The following is a 17912-nucleotide window of genomic DNA, read 5'->3' on the forward strand; positions in this document are numbered from 1 at the left end:
ATGTTTCAAATCTTCTTTGGAAGTTGATAGAAGTTTAAAATCAGTGAAAATTTTAAACCAGAGCTTTGTTTTAGATCCAGCAGATCAGAAAGCAGTTAACTGGTTAAAGTAAAGCTTTAAAAGATATTCTTGACATGAGCTGGCCTGTACAATTTCTGACTGATCCCTATACAAGAAACACCAGTGTTGTTACGATTATATGTGAGGCTGCAGAGAGAGAGAATTCTGGGGTATGGCTGACCCAGGTTCAAGGTAGTAACCTCTCTGAACTTTTATTTTCTCCCCTCACAATGGAGAGAACAAATACAGACCTTGAGGGCTGTTATGAAATTAAAGATAAATACATTTTTAAGTAAAATTTAAAGATAATTAAAGATAGTAGTTAATCAATTTTAATTGCTAAGGATCACATATTTGTATAATATGTGTACGTTATATAGGCTAGCTGTGCAGCTTAAAACTACTGAACCTTGCAGAGGCTTTCCTCTTCCTTCCAGTAATGCATCTTCCCAACGAGGGGTCTGTAAAAATGTGCAGAACACTCTGGGATGAAAGGTGCCAGGCTGTTAAGCACAAAGCATAATAAGCAACATATTAGTACCCCAGGAATTATGATCCCTGATTTCTGCAGAATGAATCAACTTTTCATCTGAGTCAACACATTATTACCAGGTGTTTTTTTTTCTTTTCTGTGCTCTTTTACAGTTATGGATCTTGTACAGCAAAAGGGATGGAATGAGGCAAGCATCAGCAAAGAGACAGCTGTTTCAAATGTAAATTAACAAGCCAGTTCAACCTGGGGGCTGCTGCTATTTAGACACTCAGCAAGCAGAACTGGGCCATGATGATGGAAAAATACTATAGCTCTTTAAGGGTCTTGGGAGCTTCACTCTGAGATCTTAGGGGGGCAAACACATTTACAGGGAAACCCAGGGGGTCAGCAATTCTTCACACCTGGATTTTAGCCACAGAACGCAACCGCAGTTGCACCAGCTTTGCTGAATACAAGCTCTTCCTCCAGATGGACGGGCTTGGAAAACAAGGTCTGCTGAATGACGTAGAAGATTTACTCACCGGAGCATCTCTGTTTCCTGGGGAGACCAGAACAACTGGTTTTTCATGGCAGGTCATTGAAAAGGTTGTTAAACCCCAAACGCTGGTTACAAAGCCAATTTGGGCAGATGAAACAGTTGGCTGGCTTCCCTTATGGCACAGCTCTCAGGTGTCATTCCATTTTGATCACGTGGGCATCACCAAGTTTTAGCAATATCACCAGCATCCTCCTCTTCCTGCTCATCTAGTATCAATTCAATCTTTCCTCACTCTTTTTTTTGTATGCTGTATGGTGGGGTCACATTTCATTCTTTTTCCATGTGAGTATCCTGTTACTACAGCACCATTTGTTAAATTTTTCTGTTTTTTTTTTTTTTTTTTTTTATATATGGGCAGGCACCGGGAATCGAACCCGGGTCCTCGGGCATGGCAGGCAAGCACTCTTACCTGCTGAATCACTGTGGCCTGCCCTTTCTGTTTGTTTTTGTTGGTTTCTTTTGTGTGTTTGTTTTTGGGAAGTGCTTGGGCCGGGAATCGAACTCGGGTCTCCCGCATAGCAGGTGGGAATTCTACCACTGACCTACCCTCACATCCCCTTTCCTTACTTTTTTTGTGTAAATTTTATTAGAGCAGTTGTATGTTTATAGAAAAATGAGGCAGAAAATAGAGTACCCACATACATCCGCCCTCACACACGCAGTTTTCCTTAATATTAACACTTTGCACTAATGTATCTTTATACAGTTGATGAAACAATAATACCATAATTATATCAACTATAGTCCATAGTTTACATAACGGTGCACTCTTTGTGTTGTAAAGTTCTATTTTTTAACAAATTTTTATTCTGGTAACATATATATAACCTAAAATTTCCCATTTTATCCACTTTCAGATACGTAGTTCATCGTGTTAATTACATCCACAATATTGTGCCATCATTACCACCCATTACCAAAACTTTTCCATCACCCCAAACAGAAGCTCCATACTTCTAAGATTAATTCCTCATTCTCCACCTCCAGCTTGCCCCTGGTAACCTGTATTCTAGTTTCTGATTCTATGAATTTGCTTATTCTAATTATTTCATATCAGCAGGATCATACGATATTTGTCCTTTTGTGCCTGGCTTTTTTCACTCAACATGATGTCTTCAAGGTACAGCCACGTTTTAGCATGCATTTAGAATTTCATTCCCTTTTTTCCACCTACTCTTTTTATCTTGCACAGCTCAGTCTTCTTTGTGAACCGTTGTTTATACACTTTGTGAATCATTACAACCCCCTTTTTCCTGTTTCTTTTCGGCCTACTGTCAGCTTCTGGGTCATTTCATTCAAAACTACATTTCTACTAATCCAGACTTAAAAATGACAACACACATGGTGAAGTTTGGTGACGGTCACACCAGTCTATGAATATTCTAAAAGCCATTGAATTGTGCATTTTAAGTGGGTGAATTGGATGACATGTGAGTTACACCTCAATAAAGTTGTTAAAAATGACCAACACAGAAATAAGAAAGTCAAGCCAAATGAGTAGAACCAGTCAACATAATGGAGTATTGGTCACCAATTCTTACAAAAAATTTGATGGGTCAGGAAATCAAGTAGATAAAGCATATTTTTTCAGAGCTAGAGCTCTGCAGCTATGAAAGTCAGTGTGCTGGTTTGAAAGGGTTTACGTATCCTAGAAAAGCCATGTTTTAATCCTAATCAATCTTGTGGGAGCAACCGTTTCTTCTATTCCCTACTCAATAATGTAGGTTGGAAACTTGATTAGGTTATCTCCATGAAGATGTGGCTCATCCACTTGTGGGTATGAGCTTTTGAGTACAGGGAGATGTGACTCCATCCATATCAGGTGGGTCTTGATTACTTTACTGGAATCCTTTAAAAGAGGAAGCATTTTGGAGAAAGCTGCAGAACGATGGGAGAACATCAGAGCAGAATCATGAGAATGATCACAGCAGCAGAGACATGAGAACTATACAGTCCACCAGCCAGTGACCTGTGGAGAGGAAGGAAAACACCCCTGAGGGAGCTTCATGAAACAAGAGGCCTGGAGAGGAAGCTAGCAGATGTGGCCATGTTCACCACCTGCCCTTCCAGTTGAGAGAGAAACCCTGAACTTGAGTGATGGTAACCTCTTGTTGGTGACTTAATTTGGACATTCTTATAGACTTGCTTTAATTAGGACATTTTCTCAGCCTTAGAACCGTAAATTAGCAACTTATTAAATTCCCCTTTTTAAAAGCCATTCTGCTTCTGGTATATTGCATTCCAGCAGTTAACAAACTAGAACAGGCAGCATTACCCCATACAGCAACTATTAACTGAAAAAGTGGTCAGATTTCAAGTAGAAATATGAATAAAGTTTTTCTGGGTAGGACTAAGGTAAATCAGATTAAAAGGCAAAGGATGATATTGACTGTATTTTAAAACTTCAACTTCTGTGTGGGGCCAAAGGAAAAGATACTTACTTGGTGCAGAATTTATATTTTCTGTAGCACACATCTGATCTAACATGTATGGTTAGCTTATTCAAACACAATTATTACATGGAACCTTAAATAGGGAATACTGGTTTGTAAAGGTTGGTGTGATGCCTCGATACATCCCAGAGTAATCTGAGGAGAAGATTAAAAAGTATTTGCAAAATACCCTCGAGGGACTGAGGAAAAAGACGGAAATATGAAACGTCCCCACCTGGGGAAGACCTAATATTCTCGAAATCACTGGGGACTACAATTTGATTGGCCATACCCTCTATCTTGGGGCTCACCCCTATAAAACTTATTTCTGCAAAGGAGAAACTAAGCCTACTTATAATTATGCCTCAGAGTCACCCCTAGAGAACCTCTTTTGTTGCTCAGATGTGGCCTCTCTAAGCCAACTCTGTGGGTGAGCTCACTGCACTCCCCACTACGTGAGACATAACTCCCAGGGGTGTAAATTTTCCTGGCAACGTGGGACATGACTCCTGGGGATGAGCCTGGCCCTGGCATCGTGGGATTGAGAAAGTCTTCTTGAAGAGATATGAAACAAAATAAAGTTTCAGTGGCTGAGAGATTTCAAGTAGAGTTGAGAGGTCATTCTGGAGCTTATTTTGCATTATTTAGATATCCCTTTTCAGGTTTTGGTGTTTTGGAGTAACTAGAGAGAAATACCTGAAATTGTTGAACTGTAATCCAATAACCTTGAGTCTTTGTTTTTTAATTTTTTTTGTGTGTGAAATCTTCACATATATACAGTCCATACACAGCATACAACCAATGGCTAACAATATCACACATAGTTGTGTATTCATTACCATGATCATTTTTAGAACATTTGCATCATTCCAGAAAGATTTTAAAAAGAAAAAAAATCATTTATATCCCTTACCCCTCCTTCCCATTGACCACTAGTAGTTCAGTCTACCCAATTTTTTTTACCCCTTTTCCCCTATTATTTATCTATTTTTTTTACTTATTTGTCCATACCCTGATAAAAGGGGCACAAAACATAAGGAACAGCCTTGATTCTTGAAGTCTGAATAACTATAGAGCTTTTAAGGTGTGACCATTGATTGTGAAAATCTTGTGACTGAGACATCCTTTATCCAGTGTATGGACAGATGAGTAAGAAACAAAAAAGACAACTAAATAAATAAATAATAGGGGGAGAAGAGAGTATGGGACGTTTTGGGTATTCTTTTTTTTCTTTTTTTTAACTTTTTTTATTAATTAAAAAAAATTAACAAACAAAACATTAAGATATCATTCCATTCTACATATACAATCAGTAATTCTTAATATCATCACATAGTTGCATAGTCATCAATTCTTAGAACATTTGCATCGATTTAGAAAAAGAAATAAAAAGACAAAGGAAAAAGAAATAAAACGATAACAGAGGAAAAAAAAAGATTATACATACCATACCCCTTACCACTCGCTTTCATTTACCACTAGCATTTCAAACTAAATTTATTTTAACATTTGTTCCCCCTATTATTTATTTTTATTCCATATGTTCTACTCTTCTGTTGATATGGTAGCTAAAAGGAGCATCAGACACAAGGTTTTCACATTCACAGAGTCTCATTGTGAAAGCTATATCATTGTTCAATCATCATCAAGAAACATGGCTACTGGAACACAGCACTACATTTTCAGGCAATTCCCTCCAGCCTCTCCACTACATCTTGAACAACAAGGTGATATCTACTTAATGCATAAGAATAACCTTCAGGATAACCTTTCAACTCTGTTTGGAATCTCTCAGCCATTGACACTTAGTCTCATTTCACTCTTCCTCCTTTGGTCGAGAAGGTTCTCTCAACCCCTTGATGTTAATTCTCAGCTTATTCTAGGGTTTTTCTCAGTCCCTTGATGCTGAGTCTCAGCTCATTCCAGGATCTCTGTCCCACATTGCCAGGAAGGTCCACACCCCTGGAAGTCATGTCCCACGTAGACAGGAGGAGGGTGGTGAGACTGCTCGTCATGTTGGCTGGAGAGAGAGGCCACATCTGAGCAACAAAAGAGGCTCTCTTGGGGGTGACTCTTAGGCCTAAATTTTAAGTAGACTTGACCTATCCTTTGTGGGGTTAAGTTTCATATGAACAAACTGCAAGACTGGGGGCTCAGCCTATAGCTTTGGTTGTCCACACTGCTTGTGAGAATATCAAGAATTCAACTTGGGGAAGTTGAATTTCTCCCCACTCTCACCATTCCCCGAAGGGGGCTTGCAAATATTTTTCCAGTCACTGATCAAATCACTCTGGGATTCATCAGGGCATCACTCTGGACAAACCAACAAATCTCAGGTACTACCTGAGATTCTAAGTTCTTATGACATTCAATCAAACTATCTACATGAGTTATATTAGGAAATGCTCTAGTCAAAATATAAATTTTGTAACAAATAAACATTTTTTGCTTTAGTCTCTCACATAAGGTGACATTCTAAATTATTAATTATCATCTATTTTCAGCACCCTGCAATAATGACATTCCTTTGTTCTTCTGCATGCAAAAACATTTTTAAAATTTGTACATTGTACATTTCACTATTATTATACACTCTAGGCATTCCTAGATTATACCATCTCGATCTTTACCATCTATCTTTCTTTCTGATTTCATTTATGTCCCCAGCCCTCCTCCCTCTATCATTCTCACACGCAGCTTCATTCAGTGTTTTAACATAATTACATTAGAGTTAGGTAGCATTGTGCTGTCCATTTCTGAGTTTTTATATTCAGTCCTGTTGCACAATCTGTATCCCTTCAGCTCCAATTACCCAATATCTCACCCTATTTCTGTCTCCTGATGGTCTCTGTTACCAAGGAAATATTCCAAGTTTATTCACTAATGTCAGTTCATATCAGTGAGACCATACAGTATTTGTCCTTTTATTTCTGGCTAATCACACTCAGCATAATGTCCTTAAGGTCCATTCATGTTGTTACATACTTCATAACTTTATTCTGTCTTACAGATGCATAATATTCCATTTTATGTAAATGTCACAGTTTGTTTAGTCAACTGTCTGTTGATGGATATTTTAGCTGTTTCCATCTTTTGGTAATTGCTAATAATGCTGCTATAAACATTGGTGTGTAAATGTCCATTTGTGTCCTTGGCCTCGTGTCCTTTGAGTAGAGACAGCATATAGATGGGTCCTGTTTTTTAATCCATTCTGCCAGACTATGTCTTTTGATTGGAGAGTTTAATCCATTAACATTCAGTGTTATTACTGCACGGGTAGTACTTTTTTCTACTATTTTGCCTTCTGGATTTTATATGTCATATCTAATTTTCCTTCTTTTTACCTTTACTCATAGCCTTCCTTTCTACACTCTTCTCCACACCTCTCTCTTCTGTCTTTGTATCTGTCTCTAGTGTTCCCTTTAGTATTTCTTGCAGAGCTGGTCTCTTGGTCACAAATTCTCTCAGTGATTTTTTTGTCTGAAAATGTTTTAATTTCTCCCTCATTTTTGAAGGACAATTTTGCTGGATATAGAATTCTTGGTTGGCAGTTTTTCTCTTTTAATAATCTAAATATATTATTCCACTGTCTTCTCGCCTCTATGGTTTCTGCTGAGAGATCTGCACATAGTCTTATTGGGCTTCCCTTGTATGTGATGGATTGCTTTTCTCTTGCTGCTTTCAAGATCCTCTCTTTCTCTTTGACCTCTGACATTCTGATTAGTAAATGTCTTGGATTATGTCTATTTGGATCTATTCTCTTTGGAGTACGTTGCACTTCTTGCATCTGTAATTTTAAGTCTTTCATAAGAGTTGGGAAATTTCCAGTGATAATTTCCTCCATTAGTTTTTCTCCTCCTTTTCCCTTCTCTTCTCCTTCTGAGACACCCACAACACGTATATTCATGCACTTCATATTGTCTTTCAATTCCCTGAGTCCCTGCTTGTATTTTTCCATTCTTTTTCCTATAATTTCTGTTTCTTGTCAGATTTCAGATGTTCTGTCCTCCAGTTTTGAAATCCTATGTTCTGTCTCTTGAAATGTACCATTGTAGGTTTCCATTTTTTTTCTCTTCTACTGTGTCTTTCATTCCCATAAGTTCTGTGATTTGTTTTTCTAGACTTTCAGTTTCTTCTTTTTGTTCTTTCCTTGCCTTCTTTTTATCCTCCCTCAATTCATTGATTTGGTTTTTGATGAGGTTTTCCTTGTCTGTTCGTACATTCTGAATTAATTGTTTCAGCTCCTGTATGTCATTTGAATTGTTGGTTTGTTCCTTTGCATGGGCCATATCTTCAATTTTCCTAGTGTGATTTGTTATTTTTTTGCTGGCGTCTATGCATTTAATTACCTTAATTAGTTTATTCTGGAGATTGCTTTCACTTCTTTTATCTAGGGTTTTCTTGCTGGATGAATTTGTTGTCTATCTGTTCTTTGACATTCAGTTCAGCTTTATCTGGACCTTTAGCTTAAGTTTTGTTTAACAGAGGAGAATTTTTCAGTTCTTGTTTTCTTGTTTCTTGCCCTGCTTGTGTGGTGCCTTCCCCCCACACACACTTAGGAGATTCTACTCAGATATTATAGACCCCAGCCAGATTTTCCCAGACCAAACTGGCCTCCTATCAGGAGGAAAGAGTCACCTGCGTCGGTTTTCCCTGAGGGTGAGACCCAGCAGGTTGAAAGACTTTCCTGTGAAGTCTCTGGATTCTGTTTTTCTTATCCTGCCTAGTATGTGGTGCTTGTCTGACTGCAGGTCCCACCAGCATAACATGATGCAGTACCTTTAACTTTGGCAGACTCTCCCTGCTGGGGGCATGGTGGAGACAGAGGAGAGGTTGTAGGCTGGTTTTAATGGCTTCAAATTACCAAGCCCTGGTGTCTGAATTCCTTGATGGAGGGATTCCACCTGGATGGGGCTTCATCCCTCCCCTGGGGAAGGTACAGGCTCCAGATAAGCCCCCAAAAGAGCTCACTTCTGCCTATGCCTGGGGCAGTTGCAGCCTGAAAAGTCATGCTGCTGTATCCAGAGGCAGTCAAGCCTTTGTAGATACACAGCCACAAAAACCTGTTTCCTTCTTTTTTTTCCCCCTTTTTCTGTCAGTCCTGCTCCCTTGGCACGGGGGCAAAAATGAGCAACCTCCACTTTGATCAGGTTCACCTAAGCTGGGGACCTATTTTTAGTAGTCAGAATTTGTTAATTAGTTCCACAATTGGCGTTTGATTGTGACTAGTCCCTGCTGCTGGTGAAGTCTTTTCCTTTTCCCTCTGGGAAGTGGCCTGTGGGGGAGGGGCGCTGGCCGCCGCAGCTTTGGGAACTCACGTTTCTGGGGGGTGCTCGCAGCCGGTCCAGCTGGTCCAGACTGGGGTACGCTGTGTGTCTGGTCACTGACGTGGCCCCAGGAGCTGTTCTGCACTGTTTCTGGTTATTTAGTAGTTGTTCTGGAAGAGGGACTAAAACGCGCATGTTTTTAAGCCGCTATCTTGACCCGGAAGTCTCCTTGGGTATTCTTTTTTATCTTTACTTTTATTTTTATTTTTTTCGAATAATGAAAATGTTCAAAATTGATTGTGATGATGAATGTACAACTATATGATGATAGTGTGAATTACTGATTGTAAAAATTGGATGACTGCATGGTATGTGAAAAAAAAAATTTAATCATATTTTCTGTCCATTATAGATCTCTGGACTAACATGCTACTCTGGTGATGAATTTCTATGAATAATTCAGAGTTGGCTACACACAGCAAGAAAGAAAACCCTACAGGCCTCAGTATTTTCGCTTCTGAGTAGTACTAGACACTGTAATTGAGAACCAGGTTTTTTGCCTAAGATTTTTATTCTTACTTTTTTGCCTAAGATAGATGATTGATTTCCAGGCCAGGAGTTCTCAAGCTTGGTCTCCCAGAGAGGATCAAGGGGATGTACTCAAAATATTACAATGCCAGGTCTGACCCAAGACCAATTAAATCAGAATCTCTAAGGATGGGTCATGTTTAATACTCTCCCAGGTGAAGAACACTGGTTTTAGAGATTCCCTTTGCCCTAGATGGGTTTAAGAATGAGCGTATGACCCAATTCAGGCCAATGAGATGGGAGGAGGAACTTGCTGGAGGGCTTCTGGAAAAGTTTCCTCATTCCTAGGAGAGAGCAGCAGGCTTGAATGCTCTCGTTTTTCTGGACTTGGCATCTAGAACTCCTGCAGCTAACTTGCCACCAGCCTGAGGATGAAGTCAATACTGATGGCAGAGAGAGAAAGACATAGTTCCTTGATGATGTCATTAAATTACTGAACCAGTAGACCATGAAGCTGGTCCTGTCTTGGGATTTATAGTTATGTGTGATAATAGCTATCTTATTGTTAAATACAGTTTTAACTGAAATTTTTGTAACTTGCTTCTTAGAAAGGATCCTGACACTTGTACGGGTACTGTTTTGGTCTGTCAAAACACTTGGAAATAATCTTAAAGTCTGTCATTAGGATACTAGGTAGATAAAAAGTGGTATAAACACAGATGAAGTTACTCTGTAACAGTTAAAAGAGAAACACAGGAAGTAAAAGGCAACTTTATATATTTTATGTAAATTTGAAAACAACATAGTGGTTTTTCATTGATTTGTACACTATATATAAAGCATGTTCCAAAGCAGATTAGGTAGACAGTGGTTAATAAATGATACTGGTTGCTTTTTTTTAAGTAGGTAGAGTAGGTTTGGGCTGGGGATAAAGAGAGGACATGTATTTGAATTGTTTTATTTCTGATCTTAAAATATGAAACAAGGTGACAAGATGTTAGCAACTAGCAATCTTGGGATCCTAGGTAGGTACAGTGAGTGTTTGTGATTCTTTGTAGTATTCTATATTTATAAAATTCTCAAAATTGAAAGGAGAACACCCCCTTCCAGAGCTACCCTTACTCCAAACAAATTTAATTAAGGAAGGCAGCAAAAACCTTTTGATAAGGACTTGGGAACCCAAGCTAAGGTTCACGTAATTTTATACGGACCCTTAAGAGTTTGGAAAATGTGGCTTTGTGTAAGTATGAGAGTTTAATCATTTAGCATTTTATTTAGAAATAACAATAGATGCACATGAAGTTGCAAAAATAGGGCAGAGAGGTGCCATGTACCCAGCACCCAGCTTCCCCAATGGCAGCATCTTACATAACTACAGTATACAATAAAACCAGGACATGGGCACGATACCACTAACTAGACTATAGACCCTGCTCGGATTTCACCAGTTTAAGCTTTCTTTTATTTTTTCATTTCTTTAAATTACCAAAAGTAATTTGTTTGTTGTAAGAAATTCCAAAAGAATACTTGGTGAAAAACTGCAGGCTCTTCTCCCTGCTACTCTCCTCCCTACCTCCATTTCCACTCTACACATATATCTAGCATTTATATTTATGATGTAAATGTGCACACTTTTAAAAGTTTTATGACCTACAAAAAGATATGTATGTTTCCCTCTTTTAGCAAATGTTTGCTGAGTGTGTCGTCCATGCCAGGTAATGTTCTAGGTGCTTGGAACACAACAGAGAACAAGACAAACTCGTGGAATTAATTTTCTAATGGGAGACAATGGGCAGTAAGCATGGAAATGAGTGAGAGTTTCAATTGGGGATAAGTGCCGTGAGAAAAACAAACAGGGTAAGAGATGAGGGAGGAGAGGGTTTGTGCAGGGCCAGGGTGAGGACAGAGCATGTGAGCAGAATGATAAGGAGATAGGGAGGCAAAAGTCTGGGGGAAAGAAAGATCCAGGGAGAGGAAAAACTGGATGTACTAGATACACTCATCTACAACATAGTCTAAATATACTAGATATATTGCTTTTCCTCTCTACTTTACCATATATTATAAATGTATTTCCATATCAGTACCTTCTTAATAGTTGCATATTATTTCATAATATTGAAATACTGTCACTTAATCATTTCCCTATTGATGGACATTTAGGTTGCTTCCAATTTGGAGCCATTGCAAAAATGTTGGAAAGAATAGCTTAGTACATCTTTGCACACTTGTGCTGATAGATCTGTAGAAAAATTTCCAGGCTTACGACTGCTATATCAGTATCCATTTGTGTGCATGTGTTTTCACCCACTAGAATCTGGGAAGAGCAATGAGATTTATATCAACTTTAAGTCCAGGAGCACAAAAGGAAAACTCATTTTTAGATTTTTTAAAAAATACTTACAGCTGATTAAAAAGGGCAGAGTTTAAAAGGGAGAATATGGGAATATGTACGGGAAGACAGCAGAGTCTACTAGGAATTCCAGTGGGTGCAATTTGCATCAAAAGAAAGGAATTATCTGTCTATGATATGGTTCAACCTTGAATAAGCATTGCTTTGCCAAATGAAGCTTTAAGTGCTGTCAAACTAATTCTGTGTATGAATCCCCGTGAACTGAAGGTTCAGGGACAAACTTGTCTTGAGTTGATGATCCTCCATGTCAACAGCCCAAAATGAGTATAAAAGGGCAATAACTTCCCAAACACCCTATTGATTCACCTATTCATTCATTAAACATTTATTAAGCACTCATTATATGTCCAGCACTGTACTCCATGTATTCTACGGTTTGCTTGTTTGAAACTGTTATGTACCCCAGAAATGTTGTTCCTAAACCAATCCTGTGGGGTGGACCTATTGTTTAGGGAGGAAACTTTGATTGGATTGTTTCCATGGAGATGGGTAACACACCCAGTTGTGGGTGTGAGTTTGATTAGATTACTTTCCATGGAGATGTGGCACACTCAATTGTAGGTGTGACCTTTTGATTAGCTGGAGACGTGGCTCAACCCATTCAGGTGGGTCTTGATTAGTTCACTGGAGTCTTTAAGAGAGCTGACAGAGAAAGAAGAGCTCAGATGGGACAACGAAGAGACACAGATGTGTGGAAATGCAGATGCCCCAAGAGAGGAGGAGCTGAGAGAACCAACACACTAAACAGGAATCTGAGCCAAGAGATGTCGCCATGTACCTTTCCATGAGATGCTAAGCTAAGAGATGAAACCCAGAGTTTGGCCCTGGAGCAGCAAAGTCAGGACCCAAAGACACCTAAAGAGAAAACCACTGGAATCAGAAGCTAAAGGCAACGGAACAGGGAACAGGGAACAGGGAACAAGGACCAGCAGACGCCAGCTAGCCAGCCACGTGCCTTCCCATGTGACAGATATCAGCCTTTTTTATTTTTTTAACATGGGCAGGCACCAGGAATTGAACCCAGGTCCTCTGGCATGGCAGGCGAGAACTCTACCTGCTGAGCCATCATGGCCCACCCCAGATATCATCCTTTCTTGAGTCAAGTTATCTTTTTTTGGATGCCTCAGTTTGGACATTTTTATGGCCTTAGAATTGTAAATTTACAACTTAATAAATCCTCTTTATAAAAGCCAACCCATTTCTGGGATATTGCATTCCAGCAGCATTAGCAAACTAAAATACACAGGAATATAAAGATTAAGAAAAGATTCTGCCCTCATGTTGCTCAGTTTTAGCAAACCATAATAATCATGAAGGACGTCTCACTTTCCTGCTGTAGCTGTGCCTCAACTTGGGCAGGCCAAGACTTTTGAAACCAATGGAATAGATTCTTTCCTGCATAGACATAGGTATCCTATTCAGGGAAAGGGAAGTTAATGACATCAACTGCTTTTCTAAGCAGCCGATTTAGGTGTTTCTGCCTTTGTCCTCAGAAGAAGCATTAGGCACAAAGAAACTGCTAATTTAATTAAATGTGAAGTTCTTACCTATCAGAGTAGATAATCCAGTGCTCCAGAAGTGATAAACTGTGAAGTATGGTGTCCCATGACGTAGTGGCTGGAGAACAGTGTGACTCATCATTCAAGTACATGTTAACACTTTCTTTGGAGTGAACTGGAAAATACAAATCTTGAATCAGAAGACACTGTCTCTATTGCTGGCATACTGCATTTTCTTCTTGTGAATATACGATGAAAATATTTAGCCCATTCAATAGCAATGGAGGGTTTCCATATATGCAAGAAACTCTAATTTTATATCAATTGTTAAATTCTCTGTAAATCTGAGTGCAATCACATAATACAATCTTTAAATGGGACACTCTTAAGAAGTACTCAATTGAATCTTGAGGGAATGATATTAATAGGCTGTAACCGAAACTCTGAACTAAGCAGAGGCATACATCATGCGACCTGAAAAAAAAAAACCAATGCTCATATCAGGGAATATGGACCACAGACCTGGTGAAAAACTAGAAGTCAGCCCCATTATAATGGAGGTCTCTAGCTTCTTTATACACATAGCCTTAACTCCTTACTAAAGAAAAAAAGCCATCCAATAAAATTTGCTAGTTTAATATTAAACACCATTTTAAACCAGCACAGCTAAGGACTTCCTTTAAAAGGTACCTGACAGCTTTTTTTTTTTGGCCGGGGAGGCAACCGGGAAACCAAACCTGGCATGGCAGGCGAGAACTCTGCCTACTGGCCCACCGTGGCCTGCTGGACAGCTTCATTTTTGACCTATCTCCTTTGGCTAAATTGTCTTTTATCTTTAAAATACAGATGTTTAGAATTAAAATTCACATCTGGATCCAGACTTGGGACCTAAACGAAGGTCCTTAAGCAACATCTATTTTCCATATGTCCACTTCTTTAATCTGTAATTTTAAACAAATTGCACTCTTTCTACACTCCTTGCAGAAAAACCCATCAACAATGTTTCTCCCTGTCTTGGGCTCCACGTGGGTGAATTGCTGGAATATTTTACAGGTACTGACAGCAAGGTTGTCTTCTTGCTTCTTGCAGTTGGGTTAAATGCCAACTCCACAAAGTATTCATCTTTTCTTTTTTCACGTTTACCTAAACACAACCTCTAAGTGCGACACACTGCAGTGAATACAAAAATACTATGGAAATACTTGAGAATATCAGGCCATCCAAGAGGAAGAAGCAGAAGGAAGGGTGCAGATGGAGGTTGGGAGCACCAAAATAGTCCTACTATTTAGGAAGAGTCGGAACGTGGGAATCTTGTTTGATTTGCAAACCCCTTGGCGGGGAAGGGGAAGGGATGGAAAAGTTTGGATAAAGGCTTCAAATGACTAATTAAACAGTGAGTCACTGAAAGTTTCCAGTGAACAAACTCCTCTGCCGGCCCTGCACCCTTTACGAGCAAGACCGCAGTTGAGGATGTAAGGGCTCACGGTTTTATGGTCTCTCAAAGAACACACAAAATGAAAGACGCTCTGCGTGTCTTCAAAATCTGGCTGGGGATGGGGAGAGGAGAGTTGGAGCTAAAAAGAACGAGGGAGGGAGACAGGCAGAAAATGCAGAATGGGTGGTAAAACCAGGGGGAAGAGATTTTCCGGGGCTCAGAGCAATTTTTTCCACGTTGCAACTGCTGCCCGTTTTCCACACCCCGTGCCTGAAGGACCTAGTGGACCACTCCCACGAGCTGAAAGACTCGCCGTGATCGGCCCAGAGCCAAGTCATCAGGGCCTCCCCTGACCCCACCCGGTGACAGGTGGGGCCGCCAAGCATCTGCCGGACCTCCCCCCCGCGCGGCCTGAGGAGAGCCCGAACCTGAGCCGCTTCCGGTTGCGTCCGGCACCCCGAACTCCGATTCCCATCGGCCCCCGGGAAAACCGCAGCGGGGTCGCGTTGGCGCTGCCGGAATTCGTAGTTCCGTTTTCTGCCGCGCCTCATTGTAGGGAACTAGGGCTGACAGGGCCAAGAACTACCGAAGCGAAGGTACGGGTGGCGGTCAGGGGTCAATCTGCGCCGAGCGTGGGGTTGGCTGTGAGGCAGTCGGAGGTGGTTGGGGCTGGGTAGGAGGAGATCCGCTTGCACACACGAGGAGGAGGGTTGAGTCGCCGCCGTCGCGAGTGCGGAATCCCGGCTGGAGCTGCAGCCACCGCGACGTCGGAGATTGTGTGGCTAGTCCCCGGCCCTTCTGCCTCGTCGCCTTAGCTCGGTCAGCGCGGTTTGCTCCTCCCCGACCCGTCGCCCCCGCCTCCATTTCCCGCCCTCTCTTCACCACACACACGGCCCCCCCGATCATGGATCCGGGCAGTGGCGGCGGTGGCGGCGGCGGCGGCGGCGGCGGCGGCGGCAGCGGCAGCAGCAGCGACTCGGCGCCCGACTGCTGGGACCAGACGGACATGGAAGCCCCCGGGCCGGGCCCGTGCGGCGGCGGCGCCTCTTTGGCGGCGGCAGCCGAGGCCCAGCATGAGCACCTCAGCGCGGCCTTTAGCCGGCAACTCAACGTCAACGCCAAACCCTTCGTGCCCAACGTCCACGCCGCCGAGTTCGTGCCGTCCTTCCTGCGGGGTCCGGCCCAGCCGCCGCCAGCCCCACCCGGCGGCACCGCCAACAACCACGGAGCCAGTAGCGGCGCGGGAGGCCCTTCGGGTAAAGGGCCTGGAGGTGGGGTGGCTCCGGGGAGCGGGAGAAAGCCGACCCCAGAGGGCGGGAGCTGCGGTCCGGGGCCCGGGAGCCCACATGGGTGGGGGTGGGGCGGGCGGCGCGGCCCACAGGGACCCGGCCGGCACGTGCGTGGGGCGCTGACAGCGGCGTCCAGAGCCGGCAGGCCTGGGTGGGGCGGTCCGAAGCACAGCGAGCCGGCCTGCGTGGGGCAGGGCGCCGGGCTGAACTGGCGGGGCTAGGGTCCGCCCTTCCCAGACCCCCGGGGCCTCAGCTACTCCCTAGAAATGGGAAACGTATGGGACTGGGGCCGGACGGTGCCACGAGGCCGGGTGGTGAGGGCATATGGAGCCAGCCCTCAGTCGGGTGGGCATTGAGAGATCCGAGGAGTTGGGGAAGATAAATGCTTGAATTTTTCCTTCACTTTAGGCCTAGTCGAGAGATCTTCCCTTGCTGCAATTTCTATTATTGAAACTGTAATTACGTTTTAAATATCAATGGCACCGAACCGTCCTGAAGGAATCCCAGGATGCATTGCAGTCTTGTGATCGGGTAGACTGTTGGCTATCAATACAAAGATCGTTTTCATCCGTAGCTTTTTTGTGTACTTATAAAGTTCACAAAGTGTCACAAAGTTAGTGTTCATCACTTAATATTAATGTGTGATAGGAAATTGCTTTGATTTATGCCCTTTTTCTTAGGTAGGATTTAGATTAAGGGCATTGCTTTTTCCTTTTGTCAGTGACACCTCTAGAATTTTTATTGCTTTAAAATCGTTTACCTTGTTCAGGTTGCTCGGTATAACTCAGTTTTTGTGTTCAGGAGTTGTCCATTATCTAGTTTATTCCTTCAGACACTTAAGCATTTGTTACAATTTAGCACTTGTCACGTACCTTTCCGCCCATAGCTAACAGATATACTTAATATAACTTCAGGTTAAGATCTGTCTTTAAAAATATTCCTATATTTAGGGGCTGCTCTAAGTGATACAGTGCTTTCAGGTACAGATTTCGAAGAAATGTCAAATGAGTAAACTTTAAGTATTCTCCCTACTTAATGATACTTATTTTAGGGACTTTAAGTATTGGTTTAAAGAAAAAAATTTCATTGTTTAGTGGGGGCATTGGTGGACAGCATCACAGACTTTCCCAGCTCATTTTAAGTGAAGGCAGATTGTTGATTTCTCTATATTTCTTAAAGATAAGTGGACATCATAAAAGTGCTCCAGGCATTTAGTTTCTTTGGAAACTTTTGCTACTGTTTGCTCTCTAGAGGCAGAAGGTTAGGGTTTGGAGAAATATTTTTGAGGAGTAATTTATGTGTGAGCACACAGGGCAGCCCAAAGTTTAGATTTGTTTGTTTTATTGACTGTGTGGATGGTTGACATTTTCCTTTTGAACAAGGAAGCTTAGCTTTGTTTGTTTTTTAAAGCAGTTTTGAGATAAATTCACATACCATACAATCGAAGCCTAGCTTTTATTTTTTTGCTTAGATTTGGCTACTCAATCTAGTTTATTTACCAGCTCCTGAAAGTGTATATTCCCTTCTCCCCATACACCTTATCTTACAAATTCTGTTTATTCAAGCCATTTTCTTCCTTGGGCCTCCCTCCTTACTCTGGAGCCACTGACAACACTTGATTAGATTTAGGGCCCCATTTCCAGCCTTTCTAGTCATCAGGCAAACAGTCATCAAGGGATAACCAGCCACAGAGCAATGGTCTGGAATGATGGTCTTTGCTCAGTGACCAGGTATTACTTCTTACTAAGGAGGGCTGTCTTTTCACTTCCTGATATTTGCTGATTTGCCATCTTATTCTTCTTTTCTCTTTGACACGACAGAAGTTGGAGATAGGAAAGTTGTGTAAGGTTGTCAGTAAGAAAAATCTTTACATTATGGTCAACTTTTTGTTATTATATCAGAAGCTTGTTTTGGTGTCATTTACTTAATCTGCTGCTTCTACAAAATGCCAGTTAATG

At 41.6% G+C, this 17912-nt stretch overlaps 1 protein-coding gene and 1 long non-coding RNA gene across 5 annotated transcripts in view; one reads left to right on the forward strand and one right to left on the reverse strand.

The window, feature by feature from the left end:
- The window catches only part of LOC143667495 (uncharacterized), a 94996-nt gene extending 79420 nt beyond the window's left edge, over positions 1-15576 (reverse strand). The window contains exons 1-2 of one of the 2 annotated variants that reach the window (XR_013168065.1): positions 15094-15576; positions 13279-13405 (exon numbers count right to left, since the gene is read on the reverse strand). This is a non-coding gene — a long non-coding RNA (uncharacterized LOC143667495). Of the gene's footprint in view, positions 1-13278; positions 13705-15093 lie in introns of both variants that reach the window. The other variant, XR_013168064.1, reaches the window with a different exon arrangement.
- The window catches only part of GSPT1 (G1 to S phase transition 1), a 37653-nt gene continuing 34876 nt past the window's right edge, over positions 15136-17912 (forward strand). For 2 of the 3 annotated variants that reach the window (XM_077141772.1, XM_077141773.1), the window contains exon 1: positions 15293-15921. In XM_077141772.1, the coding sequence (XP_076997887.1) occupies positions 15570-15921 (352 nt within the window). In that variant the 5' untranslated portion in view covers positions 15293-15569. Of the gene's footprint in view, positions 15262-15292; positions 15922-17912 lie in introns of those variants that run through there. The other variant, XM_077141774.1, reaches the window with a different exon arrangement.

Source organism: Tamandua tetradactyla, chromosome 23 (assembly GCF_023851605.1).
Source record: "Tamandua tetradactyla isolate mTamTet1 chromosome 23, mTamTet1.pri, whole genome shotgun sequence".
In the NCBI taxonomy this organism is placed as follows: Eukaryota; Metazoa; Chordata; class Mammalia; order Pilosa; family Myrmecophagidae; genus Tamandua; species Tamandua tetradactyla.